The sequence below is a fragment of the Bos indicus genome, chromosome X (assembly GCF_029378745.1).
Source record: "Bos indicus isolate NIAB-ARS_2022 breed Sahiwal x Tharparkar chromosome X, NIAB-ARS_B.indTharparkar_mat_pri_1.0, whole genome shotgun sequence".
Taxonomy (NCBI): Eukaryota; Metazoa; Chordata; class Mammalia; order Artiodactyla; family Bovidae; genus Bos; species Bos indicus.
The window spans coordinates 102,544,303-102,561,053 of record NC_091789.1 but is presented as its reverse complement, the minus strand read 5'-3'; the positions used below and the strand labels follow the sequence as shown (position 1 = coordinate 102,561,053).

The 16,751-nt window shown below is 43.3% G+C and overlaps 1 protein-coding gene across 1 annotated transcript in view; it reads left to right on the top strand.

Moving 5' to 3' along the window:
- MSN (moesin) overlaps positions 1–16,241 on the top strand; it is a 72,746-nt gene extending 56,505 nt beyond the window's left edge. Inside the window, exons 3-13 of the mRNA XM_019955836.2 lie at positions 1,234–1,329; positions 2,670–2,944; positions 4,256–4,339; positions 5,058–5,204; positions 6,627–6,723; positions 8,429–8,592; positions 11,009–11,139; positions 11,400–11,560; positions 12,742–12,834; positions 13,180–13,404; positions 14,006–16,241. Of these exons, the coding sequence (XP_019811395.1) occupies positions 1,234–1,329; positions 2,670–2,944; positions 4,256–4,339; positions 5,058–5,204; positions 6,627–6,723; positions 8,429–8,592; positions 11,009–11,139; positions 11,400–11,560; positions 12,742–12,834; positions 13,180–13,404; positions 14,006–14,170 (1,638 nt within the window). The 3' untranslated portion in view covers positions 14,171–16,241. The remainder of the gene's footprint in view (positions 1–1,233; positions 1,330–2,669; positions 2,945–4,255; positions 4,340–5,057; positions 5,205–6,626; positions 6,724–8,428; positions 8,593–11,008; positions 11,140–11,399; positions 11,561–12,741; positions 12,835–13,179; positions 13,405–14,005) is intronic.
- Positions 16,242–16,751: the final 510 nt, after the last annotated feature.

Here is a 16,751-nt window from a genome sequence, read left to right as displayed (position 1 = left end):
GCTCTCTAAGCCTTATTTTCCTCATTTATAAAATGGAAATAATAACTATCTCATGATTGTTCAGTGTTTGGTACCTGGCACATAATAGGTACTTAATAAACATGATCTACTTTTTCCTTGAGGCCTCTGAAGCTCTAGATTGTAAGCTCTGGGAGTGACAATGGGTCTGGCCTGGCTTGGATGCATAGTAGAAACTTTGTGGATACAGTGCAGTGTGTAGCAACGCTGGGTCCCTGCTACTTGTTTCTAACTCCAGGTAAATTTCTTCACCTCAAATTCCCCCTCCCACCCCAGTAGAAGAAAATATAAAGAAGACTCCCTGACACCTCATTAGGAAATGGCTTTATTACCTCTATCCCCAGTGGTGGGCATGCTAGGGTTGAGCCACCAGCCAGAACTATTTACATGCTAATGTCATGGACTGGAAAACAGACCCTGTCTATCTTTTCCTGGTTGTCTTTCCTTTCCTGCCCACTGCTCAGCCAAAATGCCCAGTAGCTGAACACCATGGGGCCCTTCAGCTACTATACTCATTCCTACTGTCAACCTGTGTGAGTAGTAAAGGAGAATCATGACTGAGCTCTAATCAGGGCTGAAAATAAGCATCTTAGCCTCTAAGCACAGCACAGGTTTGGGGTTTATAGATACCAAAGTACATTTTTTCTTTGGGCATTGTAAGTAGGACTTAGCCTGAAGGGTATGGGCATTATTCCTAATTGCTAAACATAAAGAAGGAGTCCAGGAGAACAAGATTCAGGAGTTAAACCAACAGTTTCTACCTTCAGCCTTTACCTTATCCTGGGAGTATGGAGCTGCATGGCATAACTGAGTGGGATGGTGATGGCAAAAAGCACTGAATTTGAATGGGTTTGGAGTCAAACAGTCCTGACTCTGCTACTCACTAACTGAACCTTACTTTTATTTATCTGTAAAATGGGCCCAGTTGTAATTATATCATAGGACTATTGTGAAAATTCAAGGAGATAATGGATATCAAGTTATTGGTGTCTGGTAGTGCTTATAATTTATCTAGTCCATACCTCAGCAGAAGTATTTGGTGCAGAGAGATGTTGACATTATTTCTTAGCTACTGCCCAAGTGTATTTTATTTTCAGACCTGGGTGCCTTATATCCTTTAAGGTCAGGGACCACATGGGCTCCACATTTGTCTCCTCTGTGCCTGGCACAGGGTAGGCACTCAAATCAATGGTTGTTTTCTGTTTTGCCTTTCAGGTGGTGAAAACTATTGGCCTGAGGGAAATTTGGTTTTTTGGTCTGCAGTACCAGGACACTAAGGGTTTCTTTACTTGGCTGAAACTCAATAAGAAGGTAATTGCTTACTCCACTGCCACATTTGGAATTCACTCTTCTACTAGACTTTGCTCAGGAGTGTAAAATGTGCAAGCTGGCAAATTTAGGGCATGTAGGGCTCCATTTTTCACTGGGTGGTCTCTCAACCGCTAGATCAGAATAAGGGTAGAGCTCTTGCTCTGTCTCTATTTGGATTTGTAACAGCGAGAATGGCCAGTGTCCAAGGAGGATGGGACCTACTTACGGATCATAGCTATCAGTAGTTCTTCTAGAGGAGATTGGTATCCTTTTTTCCTTTCCAAACTCAAGGGCTTTAGGAAATTTGTTAAACAGAGAGTCACAGACTATCGAACTGGAAAGAATCTTGAAAGTCTCATAATCTTGTCTATTTTCTTGCCTATTAACTTATGCCTGCACCCCATAAAGATGTGTCCTTCTTTCTTAATTTTCTCAGTTGAACTCCAAGTGAGATGGTTTAAATATAGTGAAAGTGAAGTCGCTCAGTTGTGTCCGACTCTGCGACCCCATGGACTGTAGTCCACCAGGCTCTTCTGTCCATGGGATTTTCCAGGCAAGAATACTAGAGTGGGTTGCCATTTCCTTCTCCAGGAGATCTTCCCAATCCAGGGATTGAACCCGGGTCTCCCGCATTATAGGCAGACGCTTTACCGTCTGAGCCACCAGGGTTTAAGTATAGGTCCATTCAAACTCTCCACATCCCAGCAGAATCTCTGCAGGTACATAGCAGTTCTCCATCTCATCATCCTCAAACTGTCTGACTTTGTCCTTGGAGGTCTCCATACAGTCCTGTGGTTTATTTTCCTGATTGTGTCTAGCGGGTGAGTGCTCCACCTTTTGCTGGCAGAGTCTTCTTTTTCCAAAGAGTGGAGACTTTTGCTGGGAAAATGTGGAACCATTAGTAGCCAATTTCAGGCTTCAAAAGACAATCTAATTTGTCCTCTTTTCTAGTCAATTCCCAGACCTCAGTCATACATCTTAGTCTTTACTTTGTTGATTTATGGAGTTGGAGGAGAGTCTTAAAAGAGGAGTTTCTTAAAACTACCCTCAGAATGTAGGAGCAGTTGGATATATTGTCTGATCATGGCTTAAGAGCTTATGACTATCAATAGGTGTTAGGTTATTTTAAGGAGAAATTCCCAATAGGAGGCAATTATGGATGTGGGCTTGGGTCCCTGATGAAAGTAATATGTCTCTTTTCTGAATTACCAGAATTGTTACCCAACTCTTTGGGATTATTCAAATTGATGACTTTCCAGTGTCTTCTCCCCACCCTACAGCCACTCCCTTACCCCTAAAATCTATTTTTTTGAGAGTGCATAGCCCCTTGGTGCTCCTAGGTGACCGCCCAGGATGTGCGGAAGGAAAGCCCTCTGCTTTTCAAGTTCCGGGCCAAGTTCTACCCTGAGGATGTATCTGAAGAGTTGATCCAGGACATCACACAGCGACTATTCTTCCTGCAAGTGAAGGAGGACATTCTCAATGATGATATTTACTGCCCACCTGAGACTGCTGTGTTGCTGGCCTCCTATGCTGTCCAGTCCAAGTATGGTGACTTCAATAAGGAAGTCCACAAGTCTGGCTACTTGGCTGGGGACAGGTTGCTGCCACAGAGGTGAGGTGGTATCCTGGTGATCTGCCCTGGTCAGAGTGAGCTGTGGCCCAAAGTTGATTGATTCCTGTTATACAGGGGTTGCCAGATCTGTCCCTCTCCACTAGGGTCTGTCTGAAGACCATGTTATGATGCTCAGACAGACATACTTGCATATGGCACCATACTCTGTTCTTATTTCTCTGGTTCTCAAAATAAAACACTTTTTTCCCTCCTCTGCTTGCCTATTACAGAACTTCATTACTGTGGAAACAGGTGCTTATATTGAGAACCAGAGATGGATTACTTCTCCTTGCCCCAGTTCCATTTTCTTGATCCTTTCCACTGATTTAGACTTCTTATATCAGAGGTTCATTGGAGTGAGAAATACTTAAACTAGGGACATAGGGAGCTCAAAACAGTCTTTTAATATTGATACCCAGTGTACAGAGATTTCTCCTTTTGTAAACTTCAAAACTGAACATTCTCAAACTCTAATTATTTTTATTTTAGCATCGCAACAACACACAGAATGAATAAGGCAGGCATAATCCTTATTTCCTAGCTAAGGAAATAAAGATGTAGAGGTACTCACTCTGACCTGCTGAATCTCCCACAGCTCATTTGTGGCAACCTGGAACCCTAGTCTTGATTTTTTTTAACCCTACTGCATCCAGTCACTATTTTATATAGGCTTTTAAATTGGAAGGAAAATTATGCTTCATTCCAGTAACCTCAGTCCCAGTGGAGCTATGGCAAATGTACAACTCACCTGAAGGTATTAGGGATAGTGGTTGTGCCCTGGGACTCTACATGAGTCAGTCACTGCTATAATGTCTGAAATAGCATATTTAAAGCAAGCCTTGTTTATGATCTAGTAGATCTGGGAGTTATTGTTATAATATAATTACAACTGGGCCCATTTTACAGATAATAACAGTTGAACCTGTTAGTTTTTTTCCTAAACCATTTGGACTCAGTTTTATCTTCCATAGCTACAGGCTATATCTTATCCCTGAGCAGTAGTCTCACAAATGCAAACTATTGGCCCCACAGAGATCTAGGAGAGAGTATGCATGCCTCCATGAGGCCAATTCCTCCTCTTAGTCTCACAAATCAGCACAGACTGTTAATATGTTACTGCTTTGCTTGGTGACCACAGCACATTATTGGATTTTCTGGTTAAAGGTACAAAGGAAGGTGTTCCCATTGTCTTTCTTGGTCACCCATTCTGTATGTCTCATACCCCTCAGGCAGTTCCCTGTGTCTAGTTAATATCTCCTGCTGTAATTTCAGTCTGCTTCTGGTGTAACTGACCCCACATCATCTTTCCAGGGTCCTGGAGCAGCACAAGCTTAACAAGGACCAGTGGGAGGAAAGGATCCAGGTGTGGCATGAAGAGCACCGGGGCATGCTCAGGTAAGCCTACCCTAGGAACTGTGGACTCTATGCTATGCCCTTGCAAGGAGAATAAGAGTTGGTTCAGTGGGGAAGAAGAGGCAGAGGCTAGGAACACTGGAGGATGTTGGAGAGAGACAGAAATGCCGTTTACAAGAGGAAATTAGAAATGGAAGGCAAATCAGCACCATTATAAAACTGTGGTTTTTGTGGATGATGGGAGCTGATAGCCCAAATGAGGGGATCCTGAGATTCCCTCCCCTAGGGAGTTTCTGAGCCACAAGGGTCCCCTCTCCAAGAATGAAATGAGGAAGGATCTTTATGAACATGGCATACCATTTGGGAGATGTCTAATTGAAGAACAAATCTTTTCATTTTGTCATCACCATCTCATTTGGGCTCTGCTAATAATGTGCCTGTGTAAGAGGCTTCTGTGATAGCTAATATGCCTGAGGTCAGCAAGTGTCAGCCTGCCTTTATTCCCCTTGGGAATCTCAGACCTTAGGCTTCTATGAGCATGTTTTGGCAAAAGTCACATTTTGCTGTGTTAACCATCATCTGCTCACCTTCCATCCTCTTTTCAACTGCTTTCGGCAAGATTCTTGTCAGAAGTGGAGAGCAAGTAGGCTTTCTGTCTCCCTGTGTCTGAGTCATAGGCTCCCTCCCCTTTATTACTTGCCCCTTCCGCGCCCACCCCCACCCCCACCCCACCGCCACTGACTTCTGCTCTGTTGTTTAGGGAGGATGCTGTCCTGGAGTATCTGAAGATTGCCCAGGATCTGGAGATGTATGGTGTGAACTACTTTAGCATCAAGAACAAGAAAGGCTCAGAGCTATGGCTGGGGGTGGATGCCCTGGGTCTCAACATCTATGAGCAGAATGACAGGTATAGTTCAGAGCTCGCTTTTTAACTTTTTATTTTGTATTAGGGTATAACCAATTAACAAACAATGTTGTGATACTTTCAAGTGAGCAGTGAAGGGGCTCAGCCATATATATACATGTATTTATTCTCCCCCAAACTCCTTTCCTATCCAGGATGCCACATAACATTGAGCACAGCTCCATGTTCTACACAGTAGGTCCTTGTTTGTTATCCATTTCAAACATAACAGCGTGTGTATGTCCATGTCAAACTCCCTAACTATCCCTCCCCCTTGTCCTTCCCCTCTAAGAACCATAAGTTCCTTTTCTAAGTCTGTGAATCTGTTTCTGTTTTGTAAGTAAGTTCATTTGTATCATTTCTTTTTAGATTCCACATATAAAAGATATCATATGATATTGCTCAGCTTGCTTACTTTTTTGGGCTACTTTGACACCTAGGACTTGACAAAGTATGATTATACTTCCTGGGTCCCACCTGTATCATTCTTTTTCTACCTAGATTAGACCAGCCCAGATGATCACACAACCTCCCTCAGGCCTCTAAATCTTGCATTGACTAGACTTTCACTGTCCACTGTGGTGGCTTCTGGCCCACATGTAGCTGTTGAATACTTGAAATGTGGCTGGTCTGAATTGAGATGTGCTATATGTATAAACTACATTGAAGACTTAGTGTGAAAAACAATATAAAATGTCTCATTTAATGTATTTTAAATATTCATTTACATCTTCATGAACATTTACATGTTCAAAATACATGATAGTATTTTGCATATACTGGGTTAAGTGAACTGTTGTTATAGTTAATTCCACTCTGTTTCTTTTTACTTACATGTGGTTACTAGAAAATTTTAAATTGCATGTGTGATAATTTATATTTCTGTTGGATAGCACTGATTTAAAACCCACCTTGTCAGGATTTGTAATTAATCTCACTTCATATGATGATTCAGTATTTTTTGACCTATAATCTCTCTTGCTACAGCCTTATCTCACTAGCTTATTTTTTTCCCTTGGTTTTCTCTTGATGAGTATAAAGATCAATATATTATTGTTTTGTGTAACTTGAGTCTTGGAACTTATTATTTACTGTCCTCTCAGATTTTACAACTTTGAGTAGAAGAGATCCAGTGAAGTAAGGCTGGTGATTCTTTGAGAGATTGTTACAAGGTCCATGCCTCAACAAAAAATAAAGCAAACCTTAGTTGTTGAGACAAGGGATATGTTGATTGTAGTATTAGAAAGTCCTTTGTGAACTCTCAGTGCTGGCAGCTGACCTGGTGGCATGTGATGATACTGGCTGAGCTGGCAATGAATCTGTCTCCTTAATGGAGAAGTTGGTGGTGGTGAGGGCAAGGCACCAACCCTCTATGTCCTTCTTGCCTTGTGTTTGTCCTAATGCTCTTGGTATCCATTTTTACAGGCTGACTCCTAAGATAGGCTTCCCCTGGAGTGAAATCAGGAACATCTCTTTCAATGACAAGAAATTTGTCATCAAGCCCATTGACAAAAAAGCCCCGGTAAGTGGCTCCTCCTACTGGCCAAGGCCTAGGTAATGGTCATATTGGCCAAGGCCTACATAATGCTAGAAGCAATCATGTCATTGCATATTTCTCTCCTTTCTCTGGATTTTTGTGTATGTGGATGGGAATAGGAGGTACAAAAAGTGATTGGCAATGAAAAAGGATGTTGATGCCAATAAATGGTCAGGAGGCATCCTGTAACTGGTGCTACCCTGCTAACTGTGTCTCAGGAGAAGCATGGATTAGGGAGAAACACAGGCAGTCTAAGTTCTGCCTGTTAGCCACTGTTTGTTACTGCCCCAAGGCTCTGGGGTAGTACATCTTATCTTTTAAAGCCTCTAGGCTTGAAAAGTAGAAATCGTTCATGTACTTGATTTATCTCTAATTGTGGAGAAGGGAGAGAGCCAGGAGAAGTCCAGATCCAAATGTTGTTCTTTTTGTTATAACTTTACTGCTGTCCTCTTAAGACTTCTCTCCAGAGCAATCCAAATACAAAATAATGCTTTGAGTCCAGTAATTCCTCTAACATGGTTGCCACACCTGTCACCTGTAGTTGCCTGTGGCTGACAAGACTGAAAAACTGGGGATTGGGAATAAGATAGAAAACTGTGATGAGAGTCTCCTCTTTCATGTGCCAAGGGCAAGTGGCCATGCTGAACTAGACACTTCTCATGGGGTCTCAACCTTCTTCTAGCTTTGAGGTCTCTGAACTTTCCCTGCTAAGAACTTTATATATATTGTCTCCTTCAACCCTCAATGATATTGTCAGGTAGGTAATGGCATTCCTATTTTATAAGTGATGAAATTGAGTTTCAGAGGGATGGAGTGATTTGCCCAAGATCATACAGCTAAAATGGTAGAGCTGGGATTTATACCTAGGTTGTTTGACCTCTAGAGCTTGTGCTCCTTCTACTGTACCCCAAGCTATATGAGATGGTAGAAGTTTGGGTTCAGTGGCAGAAGAGCTGGTGGTTAGCACATCAGCTGGTGAACTTGGTCCAGTGGTATTTGTAGCAACAAACTCCAGCTCACTGGATTTTCTTGTGTGTGTGTGTGTGTGTGTGTGTGTGTGTGTGTGTGTGTGTGTGTTTTAACTGCTGTTTTGCTTAACTTTCATCAGAAAGGTAAGTAACAAAGCCAGCTGAGACCAAGGGCTTATTTAAAACACAACGACCAGGATAATTGATGTTCAGGAGACTTATATATTCATGTATGTATTTACAAATACACTGCCTTATTCCAAATAGGATTGAAGGGACTAGCTCTAAGATATGCTTTTAGAAGATACAGAACCAGTCCAGCCCACTCATACTACACTCACCAGGGTATTATCTAAAGATTATTGTACCTCTAAGAGAGGTTGCTGAGACCCAGCAGGATATTTAATTAGCAGATGAAGTCAGTTTCTATCTTTCAACTGGATTGAGGGTATTTTAAGATGATTTTCATAAGCAAATGTTGAAAGAAATTGTGGCTTGGTAAGGAAGAGCACTAGTTTCGGAGTCAAGAAGCCTGGGTTCTAGACCTGGGTCTGCCACTAACTTGCCATCTGACCCTGAGCAAGTCACTTCACTACTCTGATAATTGGTCTTCCCATCTGTAGTATGATTGTTTCAGTGCTTTTTAACTTAGCTTTTCAGAAGGCAGAAGCCCACCTTCATCTTTCCCTCTACACTCTTTCTAACTGCTGGTTTTCTACCAGGACTTTGTTTTCTATGCTCCTCGGCTGCGGATTAACAAACGGATCTTGGCTCTGTGCATGGGGAACCATGAGCTATACATGCGCCGTCGCAAGCCCGACACCATTGAAGTACAGCAGATGAAGGCACAGGCCCGGGAGGAGAAGCACCAGAAGCAGATGGAGCGGTAGGTGGTGTGGAACTGAAGTGGGGGCTTGGGCTATGGCAAAGAAGCTTTTCAAAGGTGCCAAGCCTGCTAAAGGCAGGACATGAAGTCATCCTGGTACTAGGGGAAAGGGAGCTGTACAGGGATGACACCTCTTCCTTTAAGTCTCAGATATCCTCATCCCCAGGAATCAGGCATTTAGAACCCTAGGATTTCAGAGATTCATAGGAGAGAGGGGCATTTCATAGTTCCCCGTTATTTATGACCCTCATGCTATTGCTCTTCTAGGTGGACTCTGGGTTGCTCTGGGCTATCTGACCAGTATAGTGGTGGTAGCAAAAGGCTCTATGCACATTTAAACCTGGACTCTATAGGATCTTTTGAGTAGAATTAGACAGAGCTACCAGATTTTTCCAGCCCTTTTGCACTATGGCCCCTTTGCTACTCAAAGTGCATCAAGGCTTAGCAGCATCAGCATCAACTTTGAAACTATTTAGGAAGGCAGTATCTGAGACCTACCCCAAATGTGCTGATTCAAAATCTGCATTTTAAGAACCTAGTTAACCATTTCTTCAAAGAAGATGTGTAAATGGCCAGCAGGCACATGAAAATACCCTTAGTTATTAGGGAAATGCAAATTGAAACCTCAGTGAGGAACTATTTCATACTCACTAATATGGATATAATAAATGAAAACAGATAATAACAGCTGTTGGCAAGGGTGTGGAGAGACTGAAACTCATGTTCTTCACTGTTGGGAATGTAAAATGGTTCAACTGCTGTAGAAAATAATTGATAGTTCCTCAAAAAGTTAAATGTAGAATTATCGTATAACTCTACAGTTCCCCTCCTAGGTATACACTGAAAAAAAAAATTTGAAAACAGATGGTCAAACATGTATATGCACACACATGTTTGTAGCTGTGAAATTCACAGTAGCCAAAAGATGAAAACAGCCCAAATGTCCATCACTGAATGAATGGATAAGCAAATTATTCAGCTATCCAATGAAATATTATTCAGTCATTAAAAAGAACAAAATACTGATACATACTATTATGTGGATGAATATCTAAAACATTATGCTAAGTGAAAGAAACCAGACACAAAAGGCCTATATTGTATTATTCCATTTATATGAAATATACAGAATAGATAAACCTACTGAGACAGATGACAGATTGATGATTGTCAAGGGCTGGAGGGAAGGGAGATGTGGAGAAACTTCTTAACACCAGGTATGAGGTTTTACTTTGGCATGATGAAATATTGTGCATGTATTAAATGCCACTTAATTATTTGCTTTAAATGATTAACTTTATATTATTAATATGATTATCACTAAGTAATTTATTAAAAAAATAAGATCCCAGGTGATTCCTGTACACGTTAAGGTTTGATAGCACTGCTCTAATAGATACTATATCATAAAGAGTTTGGAATCTCAGGAAGCTTCTAATCTAGTAGGCTGGAAAATGACTCCATGTATGAGAGGTTAGACACCAAGATTTACATTTATTCTGAAAAAAAAAATGATATGAGGGGCAGTTTACAGAACTGGTTCTGGCAGGAACCTGCCCTATAGGACCTCACAGTCTAGTAGAAGAAAGGGGAAAAACAGTATATGCATAACTATTCAGGGCACAATGCTGTGTCATTCATTCACTCAATATATATTTATTGAGCAGTGAACAAAAGACAAAAATCTCTGCTCTGCTCCCATGAAGCTGTCGTTCTAGTGGGACGAGACAGGCAGATCAAATAAGCATATTATACAGTCTGTGACATGATAAGTACTTTGGAGAAAAATAACAGGGTGGAGGGCTATGGAGAAGGATAGGGCCAACTATTTTGAGAGAAAAGACATCTAACCAAGGGAGAAAAGAAGGACTACTAGAAGAGGTGCTGGGGCAAGAAAAAGCCAGTACTTATTTTAGATTTACAACAAATTTTGAGAGAAAGGAGCCTAAAACTGAACTTCACAAGGCAGAGGACTAATGCCCTAGCCATAGAGATCACCAGACTTGAAGCACAGTGTATCAGCAAAGAGTCAAAACTTTTCTGTCTGTAACTCCATAAGGTAGACAGGGTAAGAGTTATTTGGCCATCTTACACATAGGATTACTAAGAACAAGACCAAAGAAATGATGCAGCTAAGGTCACCCACTGGTTACTCACTGGGTAGTGGATGAGCTGGGAGTCCAGGTTGGATCTCCTGATACTGGGACAAACTGGCAGGGCTCTGAGCATACCAGCCCATGTGGGGCTGTGATATGAGGACAAGAATATAGGGAGAAGGGAGAGTGATCTTGCCTCACAAGCCCCGAGTGTGCTAGATGGGTGGGGACTGAGGGATCAGGGCCAGAAGGTCTTGGGGATCCCAAGGCTTCCATGTGGCCTTGCTATCCTGTTCCATTCCTTCTTTCTCCTTTCCTAGTGCTCTGCTGGAAAATGAAAAGAAGAAACGTGAGATGGCAGAAAAGGAGAAGGAGAAGATTGAACGGGAAAAGGAGGAACTGATGGAGAGGCTGAAGCAAATCGAGGAACAGACTAAGAAGGCTCAACAAGGTGAGGCTTGGAGTCATCTTGGAGACTGGATTTTCCCACAGTCTGACACTGTGAGCTGGAAACCCTTCTGTCTGAGCTGCAGACTCGGGGCATATATTCAAGATGTGGCTAAAAGAATAGAGGAATGATGAGGCAAAAGGAAGAGTGCCTAGAGCTTTTTGCCATCTGTGCCTGGAGTGAAGCATTTCCAGGAAGGAAGTTAGGCATCCCTTCTTAATCTCTGTACTCTTTACCACCTTTCCCCTTCCTTCTCTTCCCAGAACTGGAAGAACAGACCCGCAGGGCTCTGGAACTTGAACAGGAGCGAAAGCGTGCCCAGAGTGAGGCTGAAAAACTGGCCAAAGAGCGTCAAGAAGCTGAAGAGGCCAAGGAGGCCTTGTTGCAGGCCTCCCAGGACCAGAAGAAGACCCAGGAACAACTGGTAAAGCTACAAAATGGGATGGGATTATGGGATCTGAATTTTCTCTTCTGTCTATCTACCTATTCACAGCTACCTCTGTTTGCACATCTGGCTCTTTTTAGCAGAGTACCTCTCTGCAGGCTTCCAGCAGATAGATCTTTCAGAAGCAAGCTGAGAAGTTACTTCCCTAACCCTTACTTTTATTCTTTTTCTTAGCAAGTGGGGACTTGAGCTGATGACCTGACAAAGAGAGGAAGGAAAGAAGGGATTCACACCTGATTGACTAGCTATGTGTGTTACAAACTATACGATCAATTTTTCACTTTTCCTTACTTTCTTATTTCCTCTTCCTAATAATCCTATGGGATTAACCCATGTGGGATAATATGCCCAGGTAATGAAATTAGGGCTTAGAGTGGTTGAAGAGACTTGCATAGGTCACACAATTGTGACTAAGAATGAGAAGTCATTTCTGCTTCTCTTGTAAGGGTTTACTCCCTAAAATCATGTGTAAAGTTGTATGTCTATACATTATTTATAGGGGAGGAGGGTGAGCATCTGTACTTTCATCACAATTTCCAAGGGTTCTGTAACTCAGAATTTAAGGACCTGTGGCCTAAATTCCTTAACATATGCTTTTACCCTGTACTGTTTAGAGTGGGAGTACAGGAAACTAAAACCTAATTTTCAGGGGAAAATGTCCTCTGGGAGATTTGTCCAAGATGTGAGGGTATGCATAAGCTTTATTTCCTTGGTCATATCACTCTGTGACACTTGAGTGTCATTCCTATACTTGTCCTGAGAAGATCTTAGTGGAGGCCTGAGCATTGTAGGATAACAGGAAAGGGTCTGCCACTTCAGGCAGTGATACAGTGATCTCCAAAGCTTTACTGAGGCCCGAACTCTGCAGTGAGAGAGAGAAGAGAGGGGAGAGAGTGACATAAAGAACCAGAGGTGACACGTTGTTTGCTTTCAAGTCTAGTCTAGTCTAGGCAGGGAGTTAATAGGATGCTGTAGTAGATGGGATAATGAGAGTGTTCCCTCTGGGCTTCCTGGAGGAGGTGTGGTAAAAAGAGTCTCCAGAGAAGCATGCAAGTGAAACAGGAAGTTCCCTGTTAGTTCTCAGAGGATCTGGGGTTGAAGAAACTTGGGCCCTAGGGACCAGAAGGCCCACTTCTCATAAGTTTCCAACTGATCCGTAGGCCTTGGAAATGGCAGAGCTGACAGCTCGGATCTCCCAGCTGGAGATGGCCCGACAAAAGAAGGAGAGTGAGGCTGTGGAATGGCAGCAGAAGGTAAGACATAGTGCCCAGGACTAAGCAGTGTGGGATGGGATATCATGCATAAGTTCTTGGATTCCTCAGGTTTGGGTTTCGTCACTTTTCCATCCTTCCTTGACAGTGTGTATCATGGGAGGAGCTCAAGGCTCTCTCAAATATTTCCCAGAATTCTCCAGTATCCCCAGGGAATTTGGTACAATTACTCCTGTTATACAGCTGAAGAAACTCAGGATCAGTCAGGCAAAGTGGCTTGAACTACCTGGTGCCTGCTTTCTTCTGGGCCATTCTAGGCACATGTAGGGATGCTACAAGTTAACCTGGTTTAGCTGCCAGCCCTTCTCTTCCTCTGTTACTGAACAGGCTCAGATGGTACAAGAAGACTTGGAGAAGACCCGTGCAGAGCTGAAGACTGCCATGAGCACGCCTCATGTGGCAGAGCCTGCTGAAAATGAGCAGGATGAGCAGGATGAGAATGGGGCAGAGGCCAGCGCTGAACTGCGAGCTGATGCCATGGCCAAGGATCGCAGTGAGGAGGAACGTACCACTGAGGCGGAAAAGAATGAGCGTGTGCAGAAGCACCTGAAGGTATCCAGGCAGACCCAAAGAGTCATGGAGACCATGTGTATTGACTTAGTAGCTATGGCCTTCCCTAGATCATTGGGGTAGGGGAGAAGAAGAACCTGTCTCAGTGCTGTGTGGGAGCTTGAGCATTTCTCAGTGAGGGCTCTAATGGAGGGATCTCTCACTTATAAATCAGACTCTGAACTACCTGTTCCCCCTCCTTTTTTTTTCCACTCTGTCCTCCATCCATATTCCATTTACCTCTTATATTCAGAAAATATTTAGTTGACACAATTCCTACCTGAATCTTTGATGTATTGCTCCACTCACAGAGAATACCTGTCATCAATTGATCCACTCAGTTGGTATCTTTTGTTTTATTCTTGCCCCCCTGAAATTCTAACAGGGCTGGAAATGGCTCTCAAAAAATATGTGTGTGTGTGTGTGTGTGTGTGTGTGTGTGTGTGTGTGTATAAAGGGTGGGGACAGTGGGAGTGGAGTGGGAGGGGAGAGAGAAAGGTGAGGGAGAAGGTGGGACAGGATAAATCAGGAAATACATTTGGTTAAGAAGGGGAGGTAAAATTAGAGGAAGCCATTAACCCTTTATCCCCTTGCACCTTCACAGGCCCTCACTTCAGAGCTGGCCAATGCCCGTGATGAGTCCAAGAAGACTGCTAATGACATGATTCATGCTGAGAACATGCGACTGGGTCGAGACAAATACAAGACCCTGCGCCAGATCCGGCAGGGCAATACTAAGCAGCGCATTGATGAGTTTGAGTCTATGTAAAGGGCACCTAGCCCCTAGGGACCCCTCCTCCCTTCTTCCTTGCTCTCACACTCTTATACTCTTGCCTAACTCACACTGTGCTGGAGCCATTAACTAGAGCAGTCCTGGAGTCACGCCAAGCATTCAGTGCAGCCATGGGACCAAACCTAGCCCCTCAATCCTTATTCACTTCCCTAGGCAGAGAGATGGCCACTGTGGTGCCAATGAGATCCTCTTTTTCCTCTGTCCTGGGTGATCTGGCTTGCTAGAAGAGAACACTTTCTCAGCTCAGAGGCACTTCCCACTTGGTTTGGGAAATACCCTCATATTTAATGCTGTTCTGCAGGAGTCAAGTGTGGAGTAGGTTGAAAACTGGCCCTCACCCCTGCCCTACCACAGCCTTCATGTTCATGGTCTTGTGATTTGCAGAATTGAAGCATCACAGGTTTAGAAAAGAAGGCAGGGCCCTGGCTACATGCTCTAGAATGTCAACTGCCCTAGGATTAGGCCTCCCAATGTCCATTCTTTCTAGAGTTACTTATGCTTTGTAATCATTGGAGGCAAAAAGATGTTCAGTCATTCTTCTCTCTACCTCCCAGATTGGGCCTGTTACAAATTCAGTCCCAATAAGCCTTGTGCCTGAGTTCAGACACTGATTTTTCTCTTCAGGGTAGTATGGGGGAGAATATGCCTTCAAGAGGCTTCCCCAACCTCCTGGAAGGCAGTTAGCCCTTCTGTTCAGACCTGATTGGGTAGAGAATACGCCTCTATGTTTTATGGGAGCCTAGGCTTATTTCAGGTGAGCTCTATGGGCAGAGATATCCCTTATTATTCTGTGTTCCTATTCCGATCTTGGGACCTGCCCTTCCCCACTCTAATCCACAAATCTCCTCAGGTAGAACAATAGGGATGATTACTCTCAAACCCAGCCAGCCACATCTAGAACTCTTGCCAAGGGGATGAAATATTCACATGTGGCTTCAGTATTTTCACCTCCAGGGGGTCCCAAACCACTTCTCCCTTCAGGGCTAGTTGGGCCACAACTTCTGCTTCAGGGTCATTAAGGCCTTGGTTTTGTGAGTCCTGGATCTTGATGTCAGTTGGCTCAATTGGTGAATGTGTGGAAGAAGCCAAGTGTGGTGTGAGAAGCTCGTGACTCAGATCCTACAGGTTACTTGAGCCCTACCAGGTGCCTAACAGCCCCTTCCTATCACCCCTCTCTGAGGTGATGACTGGGTCCTGCCTCTGTTTAATAAACCTTTAACCCAGATCTTCCCACCAGCTGTGCTATCCCTTGGAGCTATAAACCAGAGAGCTGTTAGGGGTTCTGGTCTGGTCCCTTTCACGCCGCCACCTCTTTCTCTCAACCCTGGAGCAGCATCCTCTTCCTCTCTGTCTCACGTGTGCTCTTTTTCTTTCTACCAGTGTTATATATTTTAGCAGCATCTAACTCAACATTGATTTCTGCATTTCTTGCTAATGCACCTTTAGAAGATACTAGTCTTGGGACAGGATCATTTTGGCCTCATTCCTTTACCACCCCTACACCTAAGAAGCATATTTTGCCAGAAAAATTAATGTAAGAAGCTTTCAGTATTAGTGATATCATCTGTCACTGTAGGTCATACAATCCTTTTTTAAAGTACTTGGTATTTGGTTTTATTGTTCCCTTTTTTTCCTGCCTTCTTCTCAAAGTTCATTCCCCAAAGGGGCCCTACTGTACTTCCATGCAGTGCCCCTAGCCCAGAGCCCATGGCTTTGATCCCTCCATCCCCTTGTCTTCTGCTTGACCTTGGGAAATCTTATGTGCATCGCTGTGTATTATATTGACACTTTCTTGGTGATGTGCCCTATATTTGCTAAATTCAAACCTGGAATTATGGGGCAATCCAGCTGCCTTAAAGATAGTATACCACCCCACCACCACCCCCCTCCCCGCCAGGGGAAGCTGGGGAGAAAGATTAGATTTTATATTCAGGGTTTTTTTGTGCATCTTTTGGGTTTTTTTTTTTTTTTTTTTAATTTGTTTTTGGAGGGGTTTATGCTTAACCCATGTTCTATTTCAGTGCCAATAAAATTTAGGAAGACTTCATTATGACTTAATCTTTCTTTATGGCATCAGTGGATGACTGTAAAATACTTTAATGTAATTTCCACTCTGTGAACCACTTTTTTATCCCTGGTCTCTTTTCATTCTCACTTCAGTCCTATTGGGAATGTATATGACTATCCATCCTCGTTTTATAGAGGAAGGAATGAACTTGAAAAAATAGAAGAGTAGAATAACTGCCCAAGGACACAGGACTGTATGAATTAGTAGCCTGTGCCCTTTCCATAGTCCTAGGCCAATTTTTCCAAGGTAGATGGGCCCTGCATTGACCATGTGATGCTCCTGGGTTTGTTTGGCTCTGGGTCTGCTTGTAAGGAGTGGTTTATATCTCTGGACTCCTACTGGGATGGTCAGGCCCTTTCCTGCCTCCTTGTCAGGAATACCTCCAAGCTTGCCCACCTCCTACTACCCTCACTTCTTGTAGTGTCAGTGAAGGTCAGAGAAATTACCTTGAGTTGAACCCTATTGCAGAAGATAGTGGGAGTATGAAGT